General features: G+C 42.7%; 1 protein-coding gene across 3 annotated transcripts in view; it reads right to left on the minus strand.

Moving 5' to 3' along the window:
• baiap2b (BAR/IMD domain containing adaptor protein 2b) overlaps positions 1 to 16341 on the minus strand; it is a 69774-nt gene that overhangs the window by 24893 nt on the left and 28540 nt on the right. For all 3 annotated transcript variants that reach the window (XM_069663990.1, XM_069663989.1, XM_069663988.1), the window contains 3 exons: positions 5636 to 5697; positions 4637 to 4708; positions 1773 to 1910 (listed from right to left, as the gene is read on the minus strand). In XM_069663990.1, the coding sequence (XP_069520091.1) occupies positions 1773 to 1910; positions 4637 to 4708; positions 5636 to 5697 (272 nt within the window). The remainder of the gene's footprint in view (positions 1 to 1772; positions 1911 to 4636; positions 4709 to 5635; positions 5698 to 16341) is intronic.

The raw sequence follows: 16341 nt of genomic DNA on the forward strand, positions 1-16341 counted from the left end.
CCACACAGTGTCTGCTGCAGCATAAGCGTAGTCTCATTCTTCTACTGTGTGGATATTTTTCTACTTTAGTGTCTTTTTTTGTTACCTCTCTTTGTCAGTCCTAGGCTGTTTTATTTTGTTGATGCAGTTCTTCATATATGTCACCTGAAGAGGCACAGTGAGGCGGCAGGTGAGTACAGTTCTGCTGTGGACAACAGTGTGCAGACAGGCCGGCGTGGATTAAGCCCCATATTCCCCGCTCTATTGTGACTTTAATTATTTTCATTACATTTGACAACTGCTGTGCTGACAAGGCACAGATGTCCATCAGTCTCAGATTTAACTTTTAATTCTTTACTTTACAGTAACCCGCTTAAGTTTTTATATTTCCAAATCTAACTCTATAAATCTTTTTTTATTATCTACAATTAGACTCAATAATGCTCCCTCATTGTTGAATAAACATATGCCTGAAAAGACATGCACACACACACACACACACACACACACACACACACACACACACACACACACACACACACACACACACACACACACACACACACACACACACACACACACACACACACACACACACACACACACACACAAGAATACAGCACGAAGATGTTCAACACTCCACATCATCCTCTTCCCTCCCTCAGTTCTCTGAGGAGTATCTGATTGGACGGACAGCACATAACAGCACATAACAGCAGCATCTCCTCTGCAGGTTGTGTAAGAGGCCCCACCCACCATGTGTCACCACAACACCTACAGATGGGGGCACTGTCAGATGGAGACTTGCTCTGTCTCCTGACGCCTCCGCTCAAGCGTTTACCTCCACATGAGAGAGAGCCTCACTCAACCCATTCACCTGCCCTAGATTTCATCAACAAATATTATATAATAGTGACAAAGTGAAGCAGCTGATAGAACAAACGGAGAGCAGAGACCGTTCGGGGAGTTCTTTGGCGGAGTTTCAAAGTAAATGCCTTGAAACTTGGAATAAACAAAGCGTTTTAATTAATTTACGAGTTCTTTTTGTTTCCCACAGAAACGCTTTTTATCTGTTTAAAAATGTGTAGTTTGAAGGCTTTTTTAAATTCATGTCTTTTATTGCAATTGGTTAGGATCACATTCCATGCATTTATATCGCTGTTGTTGCTTGTGTGGATAATTCTCTTAACTTTCCCGCCCTAAAATTCACTCCTCAGATGTTTGTGTTCGAGTCATAACCTTTGCCATCTCCATCTCTCTCGCTGTGAGGAGCCCTTCAGACTGGCACCCAAACTGTGTGTGCCCAGTGGGGGGGGTCCCATCCCATTCAGCTCTGCACTCCGTATCCCATAAACGCCGGCAGCAGACAGGGATTACCGGACGCACTGAAGCTCAAATCCCATCAGGAGGAGGGGAAAGCATCCGGGACCCCGCTCTACAGCGAGTGGTTCACCGAGGAGTCAGCAGGAGTTCACTTAAAGTCTGCTGACTGTGCTTCAATTAAGACAGAGTTAATGATGAATGATGAATAACTAAGAATAGATCAGATTTTTTGGCACTCTCTTGTAACCGTGTCGTCATGCGTTATTTTTACACAGTGATCTTCCAGCTGGACATAAGGATCATCAATGAGCCACAGAGCTGAGGCATCTGTCTGTTCCTCACTGATCTAAAGGAAAGCCTAAACCATAGAAGCGCCAGTTGTATAGTTTAAACCCGACACATCCGCCTCCAGCACACATTTAGCTCCATAAAAACACATCCACGCTGCAGTTACTCACACACAGACTGACCTGCATCTCCTTGTCTCCATATTTGGAAGGGTGCTTGCTGCCCTGGCTCTTCCTGCGCAGTTTCTTCAGCTCCGCCTGGCACTTCTCCAAACTCTCCCCTTTGCTCTTGTGCTCCATCTGGTACTTCTTCAGAGCAGCCTGAGGAGGGCAGCACAAAGTCAGCAGGGGAACGGCACTGCTCAGACATGTCCACAGAAGATATGTTACTCTGACATTTGAAACTGGTCTGACAGGTGAGCTGGTAGTTTTACTGCATGACTGTCGCAGAGAGCCGGTTTGAGAACTTCAGGAAGTAAGGACAGAATCACAATCATATAGTGGTCGAGAAGTTACTGAACCAGGGATGGAGCGAGCCTTTTTGGGTTTCTGGGCAACTTTTGTTCACACTGCCACCAAAGGATAAGATTTATATATCGCAGCCAATTTTGATTCTTGTTTAAAGAGCAGCTCCAGTCACGTTCACGACGTATAAAATGCTCTGCTTGAAATAATAAATTGTGTCTTAAGTGTTTTTTCTGCAAAATAAGTTTAATTACCTTCCAAAGCATCTCCTCCCTCTTCCCAAACCTGCATAGGCCCCGCCCACTATGCACATTTCCCACCACCACCAAAACACATCTCTGCCGTCGTTTAGTGGCAACTTGTTGAAACTTAGCAGCTTGAAATGTAGTAGTTAGTAGTCGTAACGTTAACGTTAGCAATCAGTTGTGAGTTTGCATAAATGACGATGATGGTTACAGCTGGCTTGCGCATCGTTGAAGTGGTTGCCACAGGTTACACATAATGATATGCATAGCGTCACCCCGTCCATTAATGGGATTGGCTCCTTAGGCTTGTGACATCTCAAACCTGCCAATCAGAAAACGTGTTGTTCAGCCTGTCCTTGGTATACTGCAGGTTAAAAGCAGACAGGCCCAGCCATGGAGATGATGCTCATGTTGTCCCTGATATGTCTGGTAGCACATGAAGAACACCACATGGAGATGCTCACAAGGCTACACTTGATTTTCACTGGAGGAGGTGTTTAAATTGTAGTATTTGTGGGAGAGGGACTCTACCAACCACCAAGCTGGAGACTTGGCAGAGCCTCAATAAAATCATTAAATATGGTTTGTTGCCTCAGAAAGTTTTATGTCCCTTAAAATGAGCTAAATCTTAGTAAATATGCGAAAGAACTGATGCAAAGCTTACACAACATAAGATACAGCATAAAAGCTATCACACATCATTTGGACCAGCTGTGGAATAGTAAATAGTGTGGGATTAATGTACTGAAGTCTGCAGCCATAACATAAAATAACATTTAAAATGTGGCGTGTATTCTTTCATCCTGGAGACAAGAAACATGTGTGCTGTGAGCAAGGCCTTTCAAAAATGTATGTGTTCACAGATGCACTGATGCAGACTACGAATCATGTTAATGCCAGAAAGTGTATTATCAGATATTTGTAACAAATCATCCCCAGTTCACAACACCAGGTGATAGAAGAGAAACACGTCTCCAAATGAAAGAACATGCTCTGTACCTGCTGGGTGTAAAAATAGGCACCACAGATCTGCCCCCGGTCTGCAACAAAGCTTACAGGATGTATGTCTGCAGCCTTTTTATGTTGTGTATATATAGTGCGTAAAAAGCAAGGCTAAAAGAATCATGCATATTTAAAAAAGAATGTCATTAAGAGGTTTTCTAACCAATTTGCATTTGAATACATAACATTTCTGGCTGCAGCGATCACATTCAAGAGCTTTCCAAACATGCTGCAACATCCCCCGTTTGGAATTATAAAATGTTTCCGGACTGATTCCAAACAACTGATCACCATAAATGATTGTGCGTGTTTAATTTCTTTTTTGCACAAACTCATTTTCACAGATTGAGTCATAATTCACAGGGTAGAGTGGGAAGCATTTTATGTAACTTGCTGCAGTGGTTTGGATGAAAGCCGGTGGGAAATTATGGAGAGAGTGTGCATTTTCTCTCTGGCCCACGATTTTTATGAGAACATGGTTCTTACTGTAACTTCATCCCCTGGAGAGACCGGACGGACGTGGTGCTGAGTTAAAAGTGGTGCTGCATTCAAGTGCATAGTGGGTCAGGTGGGCTGTTTCATAATGCCAGTTCTTAAATAGTTACGACAGTGCTTTAAATAAAGGTCAATTAGTTTGTGACACATGCAGGAATTTTCTTTCTACTAAAACTTCGGCTCAGTGTGACGTAGAGCGATTATGAAACCAGGCAACGATAATAGAGTTAGACATTAAGCATATTATAGATGACTCATGGCATCTGTTCACTGTTTCACACAGTCGCTCATATTTCTGTTTTATACGTGTAGGAAATTTAATGCATGTGAATGTAATGAGAAGTATTTTAAAGGTTATTATTATTTTAATGGACTACAGTTAGCACAAGGCTCTAACTGAGTTTCAGGGGCTTAGAGTCACAAAAAAGTTGCTAAATACTCACAAAATCTAATTATTTTAAATCTACATTTATTGATTATACTAATGCAAGGTTTTATGAATAGCATGTTAACTTATAACTACCAATTAATCCCCTTCTAAGCTCCCATTTTGCCTCCCCAAACTCATAAGAAAAACATGGTTATTTGGCTGCAAGATTTCTACTGTAGCTTCGCTCTTAGCAGTTATCCTGTCCTGTCTGGGTCGTGCATAGTGAGCTTGTTTGCAAAAAATAGTTCCTGCTTTTGCTAAAAATAAGGTTGATAAGAGAGCTGGGGCTGAACCAAACTGTATATATGCTGTAAAACACAAACAGCAAACATAAAACAGGCTCTGTAGAGCTGCAGAGTGGGGTGAAGCCTTCGTCTCTGTGTAACGGTACATAAAGAGGGGAGTCTCACGTTCAGGTAGCGCGCGTCCAGCTCCACCTTCTTCTCCAGCTCTGTGAGCAGCTCGTTGTGGAAAGACTTCAGCTGCAAAGACACACAGGAAACAGAACAACCTCAGAAACAATGCGACACACACTAAACTAACCAAACCGCAAGTAGGAATTACCACAGTGATAATTAAAATAAGGAATGTAACGCTGCAGAGCTGTGGTGCAAGAATGACTTGAAGGGATGTATTTGTGTTGCCATCGGAAATGTCAGACCCGGGAGGATTAAAGGAGGATGTCTGGTATGTCAGAGCATGCCAAAGTCTACTGTGCATGTATAGTATGCTTCGCTCTCTGTTCGTATGTGTGTGTAGGTTGTGTTAGCAAGATGAACCTGTGGTAAAATATAATGATGGAAAACATAAATGACAGATTAAAAAATATTGTATATATCTAATAGTTCTCTTTGGACGATCTAAGAATGAAGAACATGTTTTAAAGCACCATCACTGCATTAATTCTGACTCTTCCCTGATAAGACAAAAGCATCTGCTTGAGACCTAATTGGTAATTTTGTTCAGTTGTACAAAACATATCATCATCGTCATCGATCTTTGACATCCATTACCAGAAAGGATGAGACAATGCACCATTTAAAAAGCCTTTTATAACCATCACTTTGTTAGAGATAAAAGCCAAACAGCTCCACGTCTGATGTTGCCAAAATTGGCCAATTTGCTCTTTGGGAGAGTCAGATAAAGATGTTTTTGGGGGAAGAATTGAAAATGTTTTTAGCCTGTAATGGATTTAAATTTACATATCAGAGGATCGGTAAACAATCCACACCTACGTGCAGCTCCTGCCTTCAGGTTTAAGCACACTAGAAGCTACCCATGTACAGTAAAGTGTGTGCATTTAACATGTTGTGGAGACTCCAAACCAACAGGCCCACAAACTGTTCCAACTGGAGGCTTTAGAAGTGCTGACTTTAGCATCATCACCACCACCATCACCACATGCTCACCATCTCTTCGAGCTGGATCTGGATCTGTCTGTGCACTTCAGCCATCTGAAAGAGCACGTCCCCTGCAGAGAGGAAACAAAGAAAAGAAACACAATAAACAAAAAAAAAGGGAAAGGAGAAGGAGAGAAAGAAGAGAGGGATATTAAATCTTTCCAGTGTCTGTGAGAGCTACATACATCGTGCAAAAAAGAGACCATGCAGCCACACAGAACAGATGAGAGACAGGTGTATGGTGTCAGGGGGGGAGGAGGAGGACGCAATGGACAAGATGAAACACCTGTCATGATGCTAACGAAGCAGACGGAACTCAGAAGAGTCCAAATCAAAAGGACGTAACAGAAAATGTGCAGCACAGACAGAATGAATAAAAAGCCTTAATCAAGAATTCTGCTGAATGTTTTAAACACTAAAGTCAAGAGTTTTTTTTTGTTTTTGTTTTTTTACAAATCATCTGCATTAAAACACAAAGGAACAGAATGATAGAACATCTTTTTCATCTGTGCATTAGGACATACGCTGTGCTTCAACATAACAGGGGAAGAACAACAAAAAAGCAGAACCAAGATAAAAGTTAAAGAAACAAAAGAACCAACACAAAAGAGAAGTAGAAAGTAAAGGATGATTCATGCAGCCAGGGAGGTGCGTGTTGTTTTAAGATACCTACATGCTGCCTCTTCTGAATATGCAATGCGTTGTAAAAAAAGGAACAAAAAGATCTAGTTTGAGCAAAGAACGGAGGGATAGAGACCTGAGAGACAGTGACAGATCAAACTACCCCGAGAAAAATGAGACACACGACACAGAAAAAACACTCAGACAGGCAGTTAGTCAGACCCTCCTCTTGATCACACGCTGTCTGCTTTATATACACTGAACCCTCCTGATAAGAGCCCGCACGCATACTGGATCCTTATGTTAACGATCAAACCAGCCAATAGTTATACCAACAATACCAGATGATCTGGAGGTATCTTTGTGAAAAATGTTCATAAAAAGCTTAGACAGGAAAGTACAAAGTGTTAGGTATACCTTTATAACATGTATGAAAAATGTTGGTTTATGATAGGAGTTTATATCAGGCAATTATTGGTAAAAGTATCTTCATAAATTCTCAAATGACAATATTGCTCTTAAATATCCAGTATCAGTCGGGCTCCTTTCAGGTACGATATCTTACAGTCTAACAAACATACAATATATTATCAGTAGCTGCTTAATGAAACTAAGTACTTACAACATTTGATTTAAGAAAACAAGGGTCAATTACATATAAATATGCTCCTTCTGAAGCTCACTATACCTGTACTGTGCTTGCTTTATTTTCATTCATATTTCTGTCTGCCAACATCACGAGACATATCACAACACAGGGGTTAAGTTCCAGTTAGTTTAGGAAAACTGCCCAACTCTAAATAACACATTATCAGCATCAGGGCTGCAACAATAAGTCCAAACTAATTTAACAGTCGATGTTTAGTCAGTTACGTCATCACGCGTGTTGTTCATGCTGTGAGGAGTGAGCCATCTCACATCCTGACTATCTCTGCTGAGAGTTGTTCATGCAAAACAGCGACCGGGAAGCGACAGGTAAACACAGTGTTGCCAGATTTTTTTGTTGTGCAATATTTTTGCCCTCTGTACGATATACATTCAATAATTCCAAAAAAGGACGTATGTACGATCACTTTACACTTTTAAAGAAACCCACAGTGTCAACAGTTTGAACAGTTCAGCGATGCATCTGTCCCTCATTGCATCTTTGCGCGAGCACAGCTTGCAAGCAGCTTCCCCGAGTGTGCGAGAATTTAGCAGATATGGTGCTTTTGTTTTGAAGGGTAATAACAGAAGGAAGGATGTGTGTTACATTAAAATGGTGCGCAGGGCACAGTAACGCAATTCAGTGACGTATTTTATCGTTTTTTAACGATAATTTTAATGCTGCAGTACGATATTGCTGTATTTTCATCCTGGCAACACTGAGTAAACAAAACAGAACAAAATGGCGGCTGCCGCTGCAACACCATCGCGTCCTAAACCTTGTGAAGTCTGGGAGCATTTCACCCTCAACGCTGCAAAGCATCGCCAGCAGGATTGGTAAAGAGGACCTTGTTTATCATGGGAGCACGTTGATAATGTGTGAGCTTCTGAAGAGAAGGGACGATGGAGTTGTGGATGATGCAGACTCGCACAGATAAGACAATTAGCTTCTCAGCTAGCTAACATTAGCTCTCTTTAGACGGTGTTGTACAGTAGGAGCTCAATAGCCAGCAAAGTTAATTCAAATAAATATTTTTGAATGAATAACTCATATTTATTGTCTGTATTGTTAGTTAGCACATGCTTAAAAGAACCCCCAACGACATTTAAAGCTGAGAGCTAAAAAAGAGACATGAAGTCAGTTTGCAATTCACTATCTGATCAGTCGATTAATCGTTTCAATAATCGATGACTAGTCGACTATCAGACCAGTCGTTAATTGCAGCCCTACAGATCATCAAATCAGTTTGAACTTATAATTGCATAGAAAAGTAAACTTAACAATCAGTTTGATGTGCGTTTATATTTAACACACTTAGATCAAAAATCAATGCACTGCTTTTTGTGCAAACTGAAAATAACAATTAACTTTATCATTATAAACGTTGATTCTTTGCATTTGAACGTAATTACAAATCCATAAAGTGTTGGTGAGAATTTATACAGCACCACAACACATCATAACTGTGATAGTAAAATGTATCAATATCTTCGTACACCTCTATCCAACCTATATGGATATAGACAGAATATATGAGGCTCTATATCAATGAATAAATATGAGGTGGGTTCTGTTCATTCCTAAAAATGTCAGCAGTTAAACACTTTGCAGCAGCAGCAGCAGCATGATGCACCGAGAGCCAATTTATTGTAAACGAGCCCACTAATATGCATTAATGGCTCTCATCTGCCTCCTGCACAAAGGATGCTGACATCAGATAATGTATGTGGCTGTGGAGCTCTGAGGGAGGGGTGGGTGTGTGTGGGTGGCTGTGTGAGGGAGGGGTGTGTGTGGGTGGGTGTGGGTGTGGGTGGGTGTTGGAGGACCTGTGGACACTGGACAGTTGGGCAGTCAGAGGGGACTCTGTTTGAGTGGGCTGACTGAACAGGATTAATGGGCTTAATGGAAGTGCTGCGGTCATGCAGGCGAGACTCAGTTGGAGAAGAAGGGATTTAGGAAAGGTCAGAGCAGGAGGCGGAGGGGCAGAGGTGGCGAGGAAAGGAGTGTATAAGGACTGGATCAGAGTTTAAGGAGCCGGTGCCTCACTGGAGAATTTCCAACACCACATTTCAGGTGCAAAAATTGACTTTTTACATATTTTTTTACATTCAACACAAAAAAAGTCAATAAAAGTTAAATATAAATATACAAAAAATATTTTCTACCTTCCTTCCATCCTTCACCTTTTATCTCTTCTTTGGTCCTTTCCTCATGTCCTTTCCTCTTTCCTTGTGTCTTTCCTAAAACTTTGCATCCATCAGTTGCAATGCTACTCTTCCTTTCTATCAGCGCTCGATATTCTTGATATTCTAATAGAATTAGAAGTCTTCTTTCACTACAGGTGTGCAGGAATATCCTGAGCGCCCTTTGACTTCACACAAACAGATGTCACACAGATACATGGGGGTAAACCGAAACACTTCTGACCTGCACAACACAAAGAAACATCCCACTTTATCTGCTTATGAAAATGCAGTGAGGGCTATAACTCTGTAAGAGTTGGACTGCCGCAGGACGGGGCATAAGGAGCAGCGAGGCAGATAAATGCACCGGCGTGTTCCTTCAAACTCTCCTTTGATTCTTGGAGGGCGCCCAACGCACACTCCATCCCGTCCATTTATAAACAGCCACTGGGCAACGACAGGCTACGGCAGCGTGGCTGAACTGTAGCACCTCCGTATCACACACACACACACGAGTACACAGATGTTGATCTGAGCCGGAGGGCATCGGGAAACTGCACTTTAGCACATTCAAGTGTGGGAGGATTCATAAGATAAATAAAATAACTGATTATCAGGGTGAGGAGGTCGTTTCACTTAACGGCCTTTCATGATTCTTATGAGCCATGAACATTTTATTAGCAATATTTTCATTTTAGTGTCTTTTAGGCTGTTAATTTCACATATCTGTGGATGTAAGTCGAATATTAGCAGACTTTTCTTTAAATATGATAAAACTTTAGATTTGTGTGTTGTAAAAAACAATTACATTTTAATGATTTTAAAGAAAATGTTTAAAACATGTTGCCCCAAAGACTCTACACTTTCGGGAAAAAGAGGGATACCAGGTGCTCAAGGTGTTTAACTCCAGGTGAATGCCAGGTGCTCTTGAAGGCTAAAAAGTTAACTGTCATGGAGGGGGTAAAAAAACAACAATCAAAGTCATAAGTAAAACGCAGACCAGTTTCAACCCTCATCCGGTCTTCCTCGGGGCGTGGCTAAGAGTCGGTCCTCCTACTCAGGCTAGGACGAGAGACACGATGATTCAATGAAGGCGTTTTAAACTACATCTTTGGATGGATGCGAGTGTGCCTGAAGAAAGCCCAGTGGCTCGCCCCCTCCATTTTCTACAGTGTGAACTCTCTTAACTCTGAAGTTAAAACCTGAGTATTCTGTTTAAACATGAACTTGTTTTGCCACTCATTCATTATTCGAGCTCTGTCTGTTCTGCACATATTTCTGCAGCGGCCTCTTCATTTCTTTCCAGAGCTGTATGTGATGACAACATCTCTAAATCACCTTAAGCTTTATTTTCTGCTTCATAGGTTCTGTAAGAAACATTCTTTGATATCTGAACCAAATATCTGTAATTCTGGCCTGACAATAAGTCCTCCTTGTCCTTCCTAACAAACTCTAAACCTGATACCTGTAAATAATAGTCACATGTGACTTCATTGTCTCTCCACCTCTGAAAACAAGCCGCTGCCCTTTACTCAAACACAAAGTAAGACTTATGGACCAAAGTCTTTCTTTTGTGTAACCTTAAACTGTGAACACTCCCTCTGCAGATCAGTTACAGCCAGACTCCTGCTCTGCCACAGTGAAGCCGCTCAGCTGGGATGAAACACAGCCGCAGGATTAACTCCGCACTGAGCTCGCTGTCATAAAACACAGCCTTGGTCATGTTTCTGTCTTTTATAAGAGATGTGTTCATCTATGAGCTCATTAAGTTTAGTCATCACTGATCCCTGATGGTTTCCTCTCTTTTACTCCTCCTTCTCATGAAGGTCAGAGTTCAGCTACAGGACAGCATCAGTGTCGCTTCGCTTCACACTTCTGTAGAGCAGATGGTCAAACTGAGGTCACCCTGACACCAGCTGCTGGAGCCACAAAAATATACGATATGATTTTTTTAAGGATCATTTTGCTCAGGTGTGATTTTCAGTTTTCTCACATTTTACGGACCAATTACCAATAAACTAATCGAGACAATGATCGACAGTTTAATCAATACTGAACACAATGAAGGGCCGTGTAAGGCCTGCAGAGACATGGCTACAACAAACGTCCTTTTGTTCACAGTATTCCTGCAACGAGCGATGTTTACTGAAGTGTTAGCTGAACATTGGACGGACAAGTTGCTTGTAAACAGCTTTGGTAATAATTTTAACAATTGCTGTTCTTCTCAGCAACATGTTTTTGTGAAACCTGCTCGAGTATCTACCTGTTGTCTGACCTGCTTTTAGCGATGTTGCTGTGTTCCCAGATTTCTGCAGGTACACTGTTAAACACGACGGCCAAAACTACAGATAATAGATCCAAACTGCTGTAAACATCCAGCAGGTGTCAGAGTGAAGGTCTGCATCAGACTTTCATTGCACCCATCAAATCCAAACACCTCTGCACCTTGCATCGTGAAACGCTGGAGTTCTACCACCAGAGAAAAGCTGCTTACTGATAATCAGAGCAGATCACAACATCTAAAGCTTAAAGGGGAGCAAAGCACATTGTTGTCCGCACAGCGTGCACGGCTCTGGATCGATTAAAGAGCGTACGAGTGCTGCTGTCCTGTTGATGAAAGATTCTTGAGGAAGCATCTCTACACCTGCAGGCTGCACACAAAGATATCTGAGTCTAATATGCATCATGCTATTGCACGCCGGTGTCTACAAATGGAAACTAAAGGAGTGTATGACCTCTCCATCCGCCTACCAAAATATCGAACCCAATTAGAGAAACAACAACATGTTTTTTTCGACTAAGACCATTGTTCAGTTTAAGAGTCTGAGGTTTACAGGCACACGTGGAGGGACTCGAGGTAAGCACCCAAAAACAGCTTTCAGAATACGACTCGCAGAATTAAATTGGAGAATTACGGCTTATGTACTGACCCTGATGAAACCACACAGGGGCAAAGTTCATTCTGAAGAAATAACTCCACAATTCTTAAAAAACGGCCAGTATTTAGCCAGGAAACAAGCGGTCAGTGTGTGTCAGTGTGTGTCAGTGTGTGTGTGTCTGCAGGGCAGGATCAAGCCCATCACTCAGAGTGGCTAACCCGAGGGCAGCTCTCACATCTGGGTTTATTACCCCAGCTACTTCCCATGCGACTCCCGGGCACAACAGGGAGCGAGAGAGACGAGAGCCGCAGCTAATGGCCATAAGGAGGAAGGTGTTGTGTGTAGTGCGGCTCTCTGCAGGGACTGTACTGTATTATAACAGCCTGAAAGCAAACACAAGCAGCTCTAATCCCCAGAAAGCTGCAGTGGAGGGAGTACAAGGTGCTGCGGGGAGATTTGCCCTCCTGAAAGCAGCATGATTGACGCCCTCATTGTTGTGCTCTTCTGGGTATTTAATTTCTCTAAACATCGGCTGCATCCACAAACACACCCAAGGACATGTGCACACATTTCCTCTACAGCAAATACAATTCATTAGAAGTGTTTACATTGAAGCAGTTTTACTACTTAACTATGAAATGTTTTGTTGCAGTTACAAGAGCAATTTATCAACTCTTGCACATGTGCGGTGCGAATTTAATCCTGCAATGTGCTGGCACAAAATAAAGGCCCAAACGTTGACGCTAAGCACGCTGTCATCGTGTTACAAGTGCAACAAGATTAAACATGTTGACGTCTTAACTTCTGCAGTGTGCTGAAGGAAAAATGGACCCTTTCAAAAGGAATCAGGCCACAGGAGATCGATAGGAATGATGAGCTATAAATAATCATTACAGGGGGGCTGATGGGGCGCAAAGATGGAGACTGATGATCTGAGACAGCAGATGCAAGTGAGGGATGGAGGGAATGAAGGGCATGAAGTGAAAGACATAAACTCTGATAGCTTTTTGTGTTTGACAAACACACATGGACCTCAGCTGGTAGATATGATCCTGGGCACCTAACTCATCATTTCTCACCTCTCATTGGGCCTCACAGTCGGAGAAACAGCAGGTAGAGGTTTTCTTTAAGTTATTTAGTCACCTGGTCAATCCCCGTCTCTGTTTGTCTCTATTGAGTAACGAAACATGGTCTAATGAGGCTGTAAGAAGGGATATTGTTTTTTTTGCCGATATCCGAAATGCCAATATGTTCCAACCCTTTTTGCTGATTTGGATACCGATATATTAGGCTCATGTTCTTTTCCACCTAACTACAGAGAACATCAAGTCTCCCTGTAGTGGAATTGATATCATGCCTACTCTTATTGTAGTAAACCAAAAACTGCCATACTGTAGACATCTTGCACCCTTCTTCACGCTTGACAGAAGAGGCGTTGTACAAAAGGTCACGTGTCTGATCACTCACGTTGCTGCGCGCACCTGAACGCAGCATCCCCCCGAAACACGGCAGTGAGGGAGACATGCCCGGACTTGTTTACTGCACCTACTACGGAGACATCAGTGATCGCCGACGGACTCTTTTCATCGTGTGTGTTTATGTTCATGTTTATGTTACACTCTGTTAGCGTCAGCTGTGGCCCACGAGCGTATTTTCGGCGTGTTTGATGTTATGTCGGTAAAATGACGGGAGTGTGAGCTAAAGTTGTTGAACTTCTGTTCATTGGCTCGGCTTTCTGTGACTTTTTCGTGTCATTTTTTGTGTCATTTTCAAGCCATTATCGGCAGATACCGATAACGTGCCGATAATATCGTGCATCCTTAATTATTACACTTCAACATAAAAGAAAAGACACACGACAGCTCAGTAACAATAAGCTAACAAGGAGTTGACAAGCGCTACTATGTTCTGTTTTAAGTTGTATAAACTTGGAATCCAACGAGAACAGAGAGAAACCTACAAACTTTTCCCGTCTGTTGTCGCTCGATTTTGTCCCACAAACTTGCTAGGAAACACGTGTATATGTGCGAGTCTGTGATCGGGATGTTTGGCATCATGTTTAATTCTGCAGTGCCTCAGATCAGAGCCTGCACTTCGCACTATTATCAGCATCATTAAGTCGCCATTTGGCTGAATCCCCACATCAAGGACAATGCGACACGTCAAGGACATTTTATAAAGCCTAACGCGTTATTAAAGCCACATTAACACTCATTTGCTGGATCAAACACTACACAATCCCTCCCTGATCTCTCTTTGTAACTCAACTGACACTCACAGAGACGTGCAGCTTACTGTTGACAAGACAGCGTGTTTGAAGGCGCTGATGAATGTGACACTCAAGACAGCAACATGAAACGGAGGCAGAAGAGAGGCAGCAGACAGGTGGTGTGGGATGCGGTGATGGATGGCGGTGGGGGGTGATCAAAGTGCTGGTGCTCGGGCCTGTGCGCTCTGTGTGCAGCGAGGGTTTGATTTGACCAGAGACTGCCTGAAGGCTGCTAATGAGCCGGGAACACATCGCTCTCTCTCGCGCCTTTCTCTCTCTTCGTTATGTGTCTCTCGTTTCTTCCTCTGCCTCTCTGTGTCATCCCTCACTTCCTAAGGTGGCGTGAGGACAAGGACTTTTTAAAAGGGCAGAAACAGTGAGGGAAAACTAAATTGGTACATTGGAGATGCTCTAATGATGCGCAGAATGACGCGGTAAGCGGCATCTCCCGTCTGAGGTTGGTCACTAAGGTTTGGATAATTCAGTGATAACTGACTGGCTTAGCTGCTAATCTGGTTGGCTCCTGGACTGAATATAGGAAGTGAATGTAGCCTCTGTTCTTTCTGATGGCCAGCAGAGGGCGATTGCACTGATTGCAAGAAGAAGTCCAATTGTATAGAAGTTTATGAGAAAATTAGTTATTCCCTCAGTAAACGTTTTCCTGACAAGGTTCGTCAGTTCTTCATGATGTTCATTTAGTAAATTATGGTCCCATTTTGGGTCAAATACACGATTAAGCAAGGAAAGGTTTAGGTTGTGGCAACCTGGATTCCCCTTTTTCGTCCAGAAGTAGCCAATCATAGCTCCAAAAAACCAAGATGCAGACGGTCAAAACGCCAAATTTAAGGTGTAAAAAAACAGAAGCATGATGTCACAGTAGCTACGTCCACTTTTTTCTCGTCAGGAAGTGCTACAACCTTTCTGCATTATTTGTGGGTAGGCCCAACTGCCCCTCCAGTCAACCCAAATGCAACAATTGTTTTCAAAAGGTACCCCTCTGTAGATTCCTCATCATCTGTTGCAGCCTGCAGGCACAAACAAATCCTAATCCTTAAGAAAAAGATGCCCCTCCTACCTCTGCCCCCATATGGTTGTGCACAACATTAAATACCAACTCTGAGCTTAATCCAAAAGGCAACTGGACTTGGTTGAAGTTCTTGAGGACGTTTAACCTCTCATCCGAACGGCTTCTTCAGTTTTAAACTGACTGACTTCTTCTTCTTGGGATGTAAAGAGTGTGTCCACTCATTCATTCTGTACTGTGAGAGCACATCAGCAGTCCCTCAGTATTATGTAACTCAGTGTATCTAAACTTCAGTAAAATCCCTCAGGTCGGACTTTGTTCACAGACTTGTCATCAGCTGATGATTCAAAATGCCACCATCAATCTTTGTGAGGCTGAACACCAGCAGAGAACGCCTCCTGGAGGATTCTGGTGTGGGAGCTGGAGAACTATTACATTGTTGGATGGAGATAGAGATGACAAGCGGAGGTGATGAGAAAAAAACTCTTTGAAAGAGTGCTCCTGCTGCAGTTTCCCTCTACGCAGAGTGAACGTCGGCTGAATTCAGATTGGGGTTGAAGCTCGGGGGAAATTCTGCCTGTGTCGGCTCAGAAAACGAGGGTCACGGAGAGGTCGCCGCTTTTCTGTCAAACTGAGCAACGTGAGATTCCAAGTGAGACACAGTTGGAGGGAAAACAACAGCGAACACTGTGGCAGAATTTCCCTAAGAGATGCTCGGTGACTCAGCAATAAAACAAGCCGTCGTCTCAGTGCCGCTGAGGACGCTGCCTCTCTGTCCTTGTTTATGAGTGTTTATTATTGCTTTCTTCCTCTGTTTTCTTTTCCCTCCGCTTCCTGGAGCAAGCAATCATGTTTCTGCTGCTGACATCCAGCTGTGCAGCATGAGCAGCAATTTAAACCACTTCTCCCCCAGACAAAGTGTAATTATTTCAGAGACAAATGAGGACAGAATTATACAGTAAAACCCACTGATGAGTGTTTAACCACAGAAAGGACATTTTGGAGTTTTGACCCAACAAAATGACACACTCCCTGCTGGAGCCTAATGGAGTCTGATATCCCTGTTGGTCTCCGAGCCTCGCTCCCATCATAA

Source organism: Semicossyphus pulcher, unplaced genomic scaffold, assembly GCF_022749685.1.
Source record: "Semicossyphus pulcher isolate SPU_LCO1_2020_fin unplaced genomic scaffold, fSemPul1.0.p SCAF_16, whole genome shotgun sequence".
Lineage (NCBI taxonomy): Eukaryota > Metazoa > Chordata > Actinopteri > Labriformes > Labridae > Semicossyphus > Semicossyphus pulcher.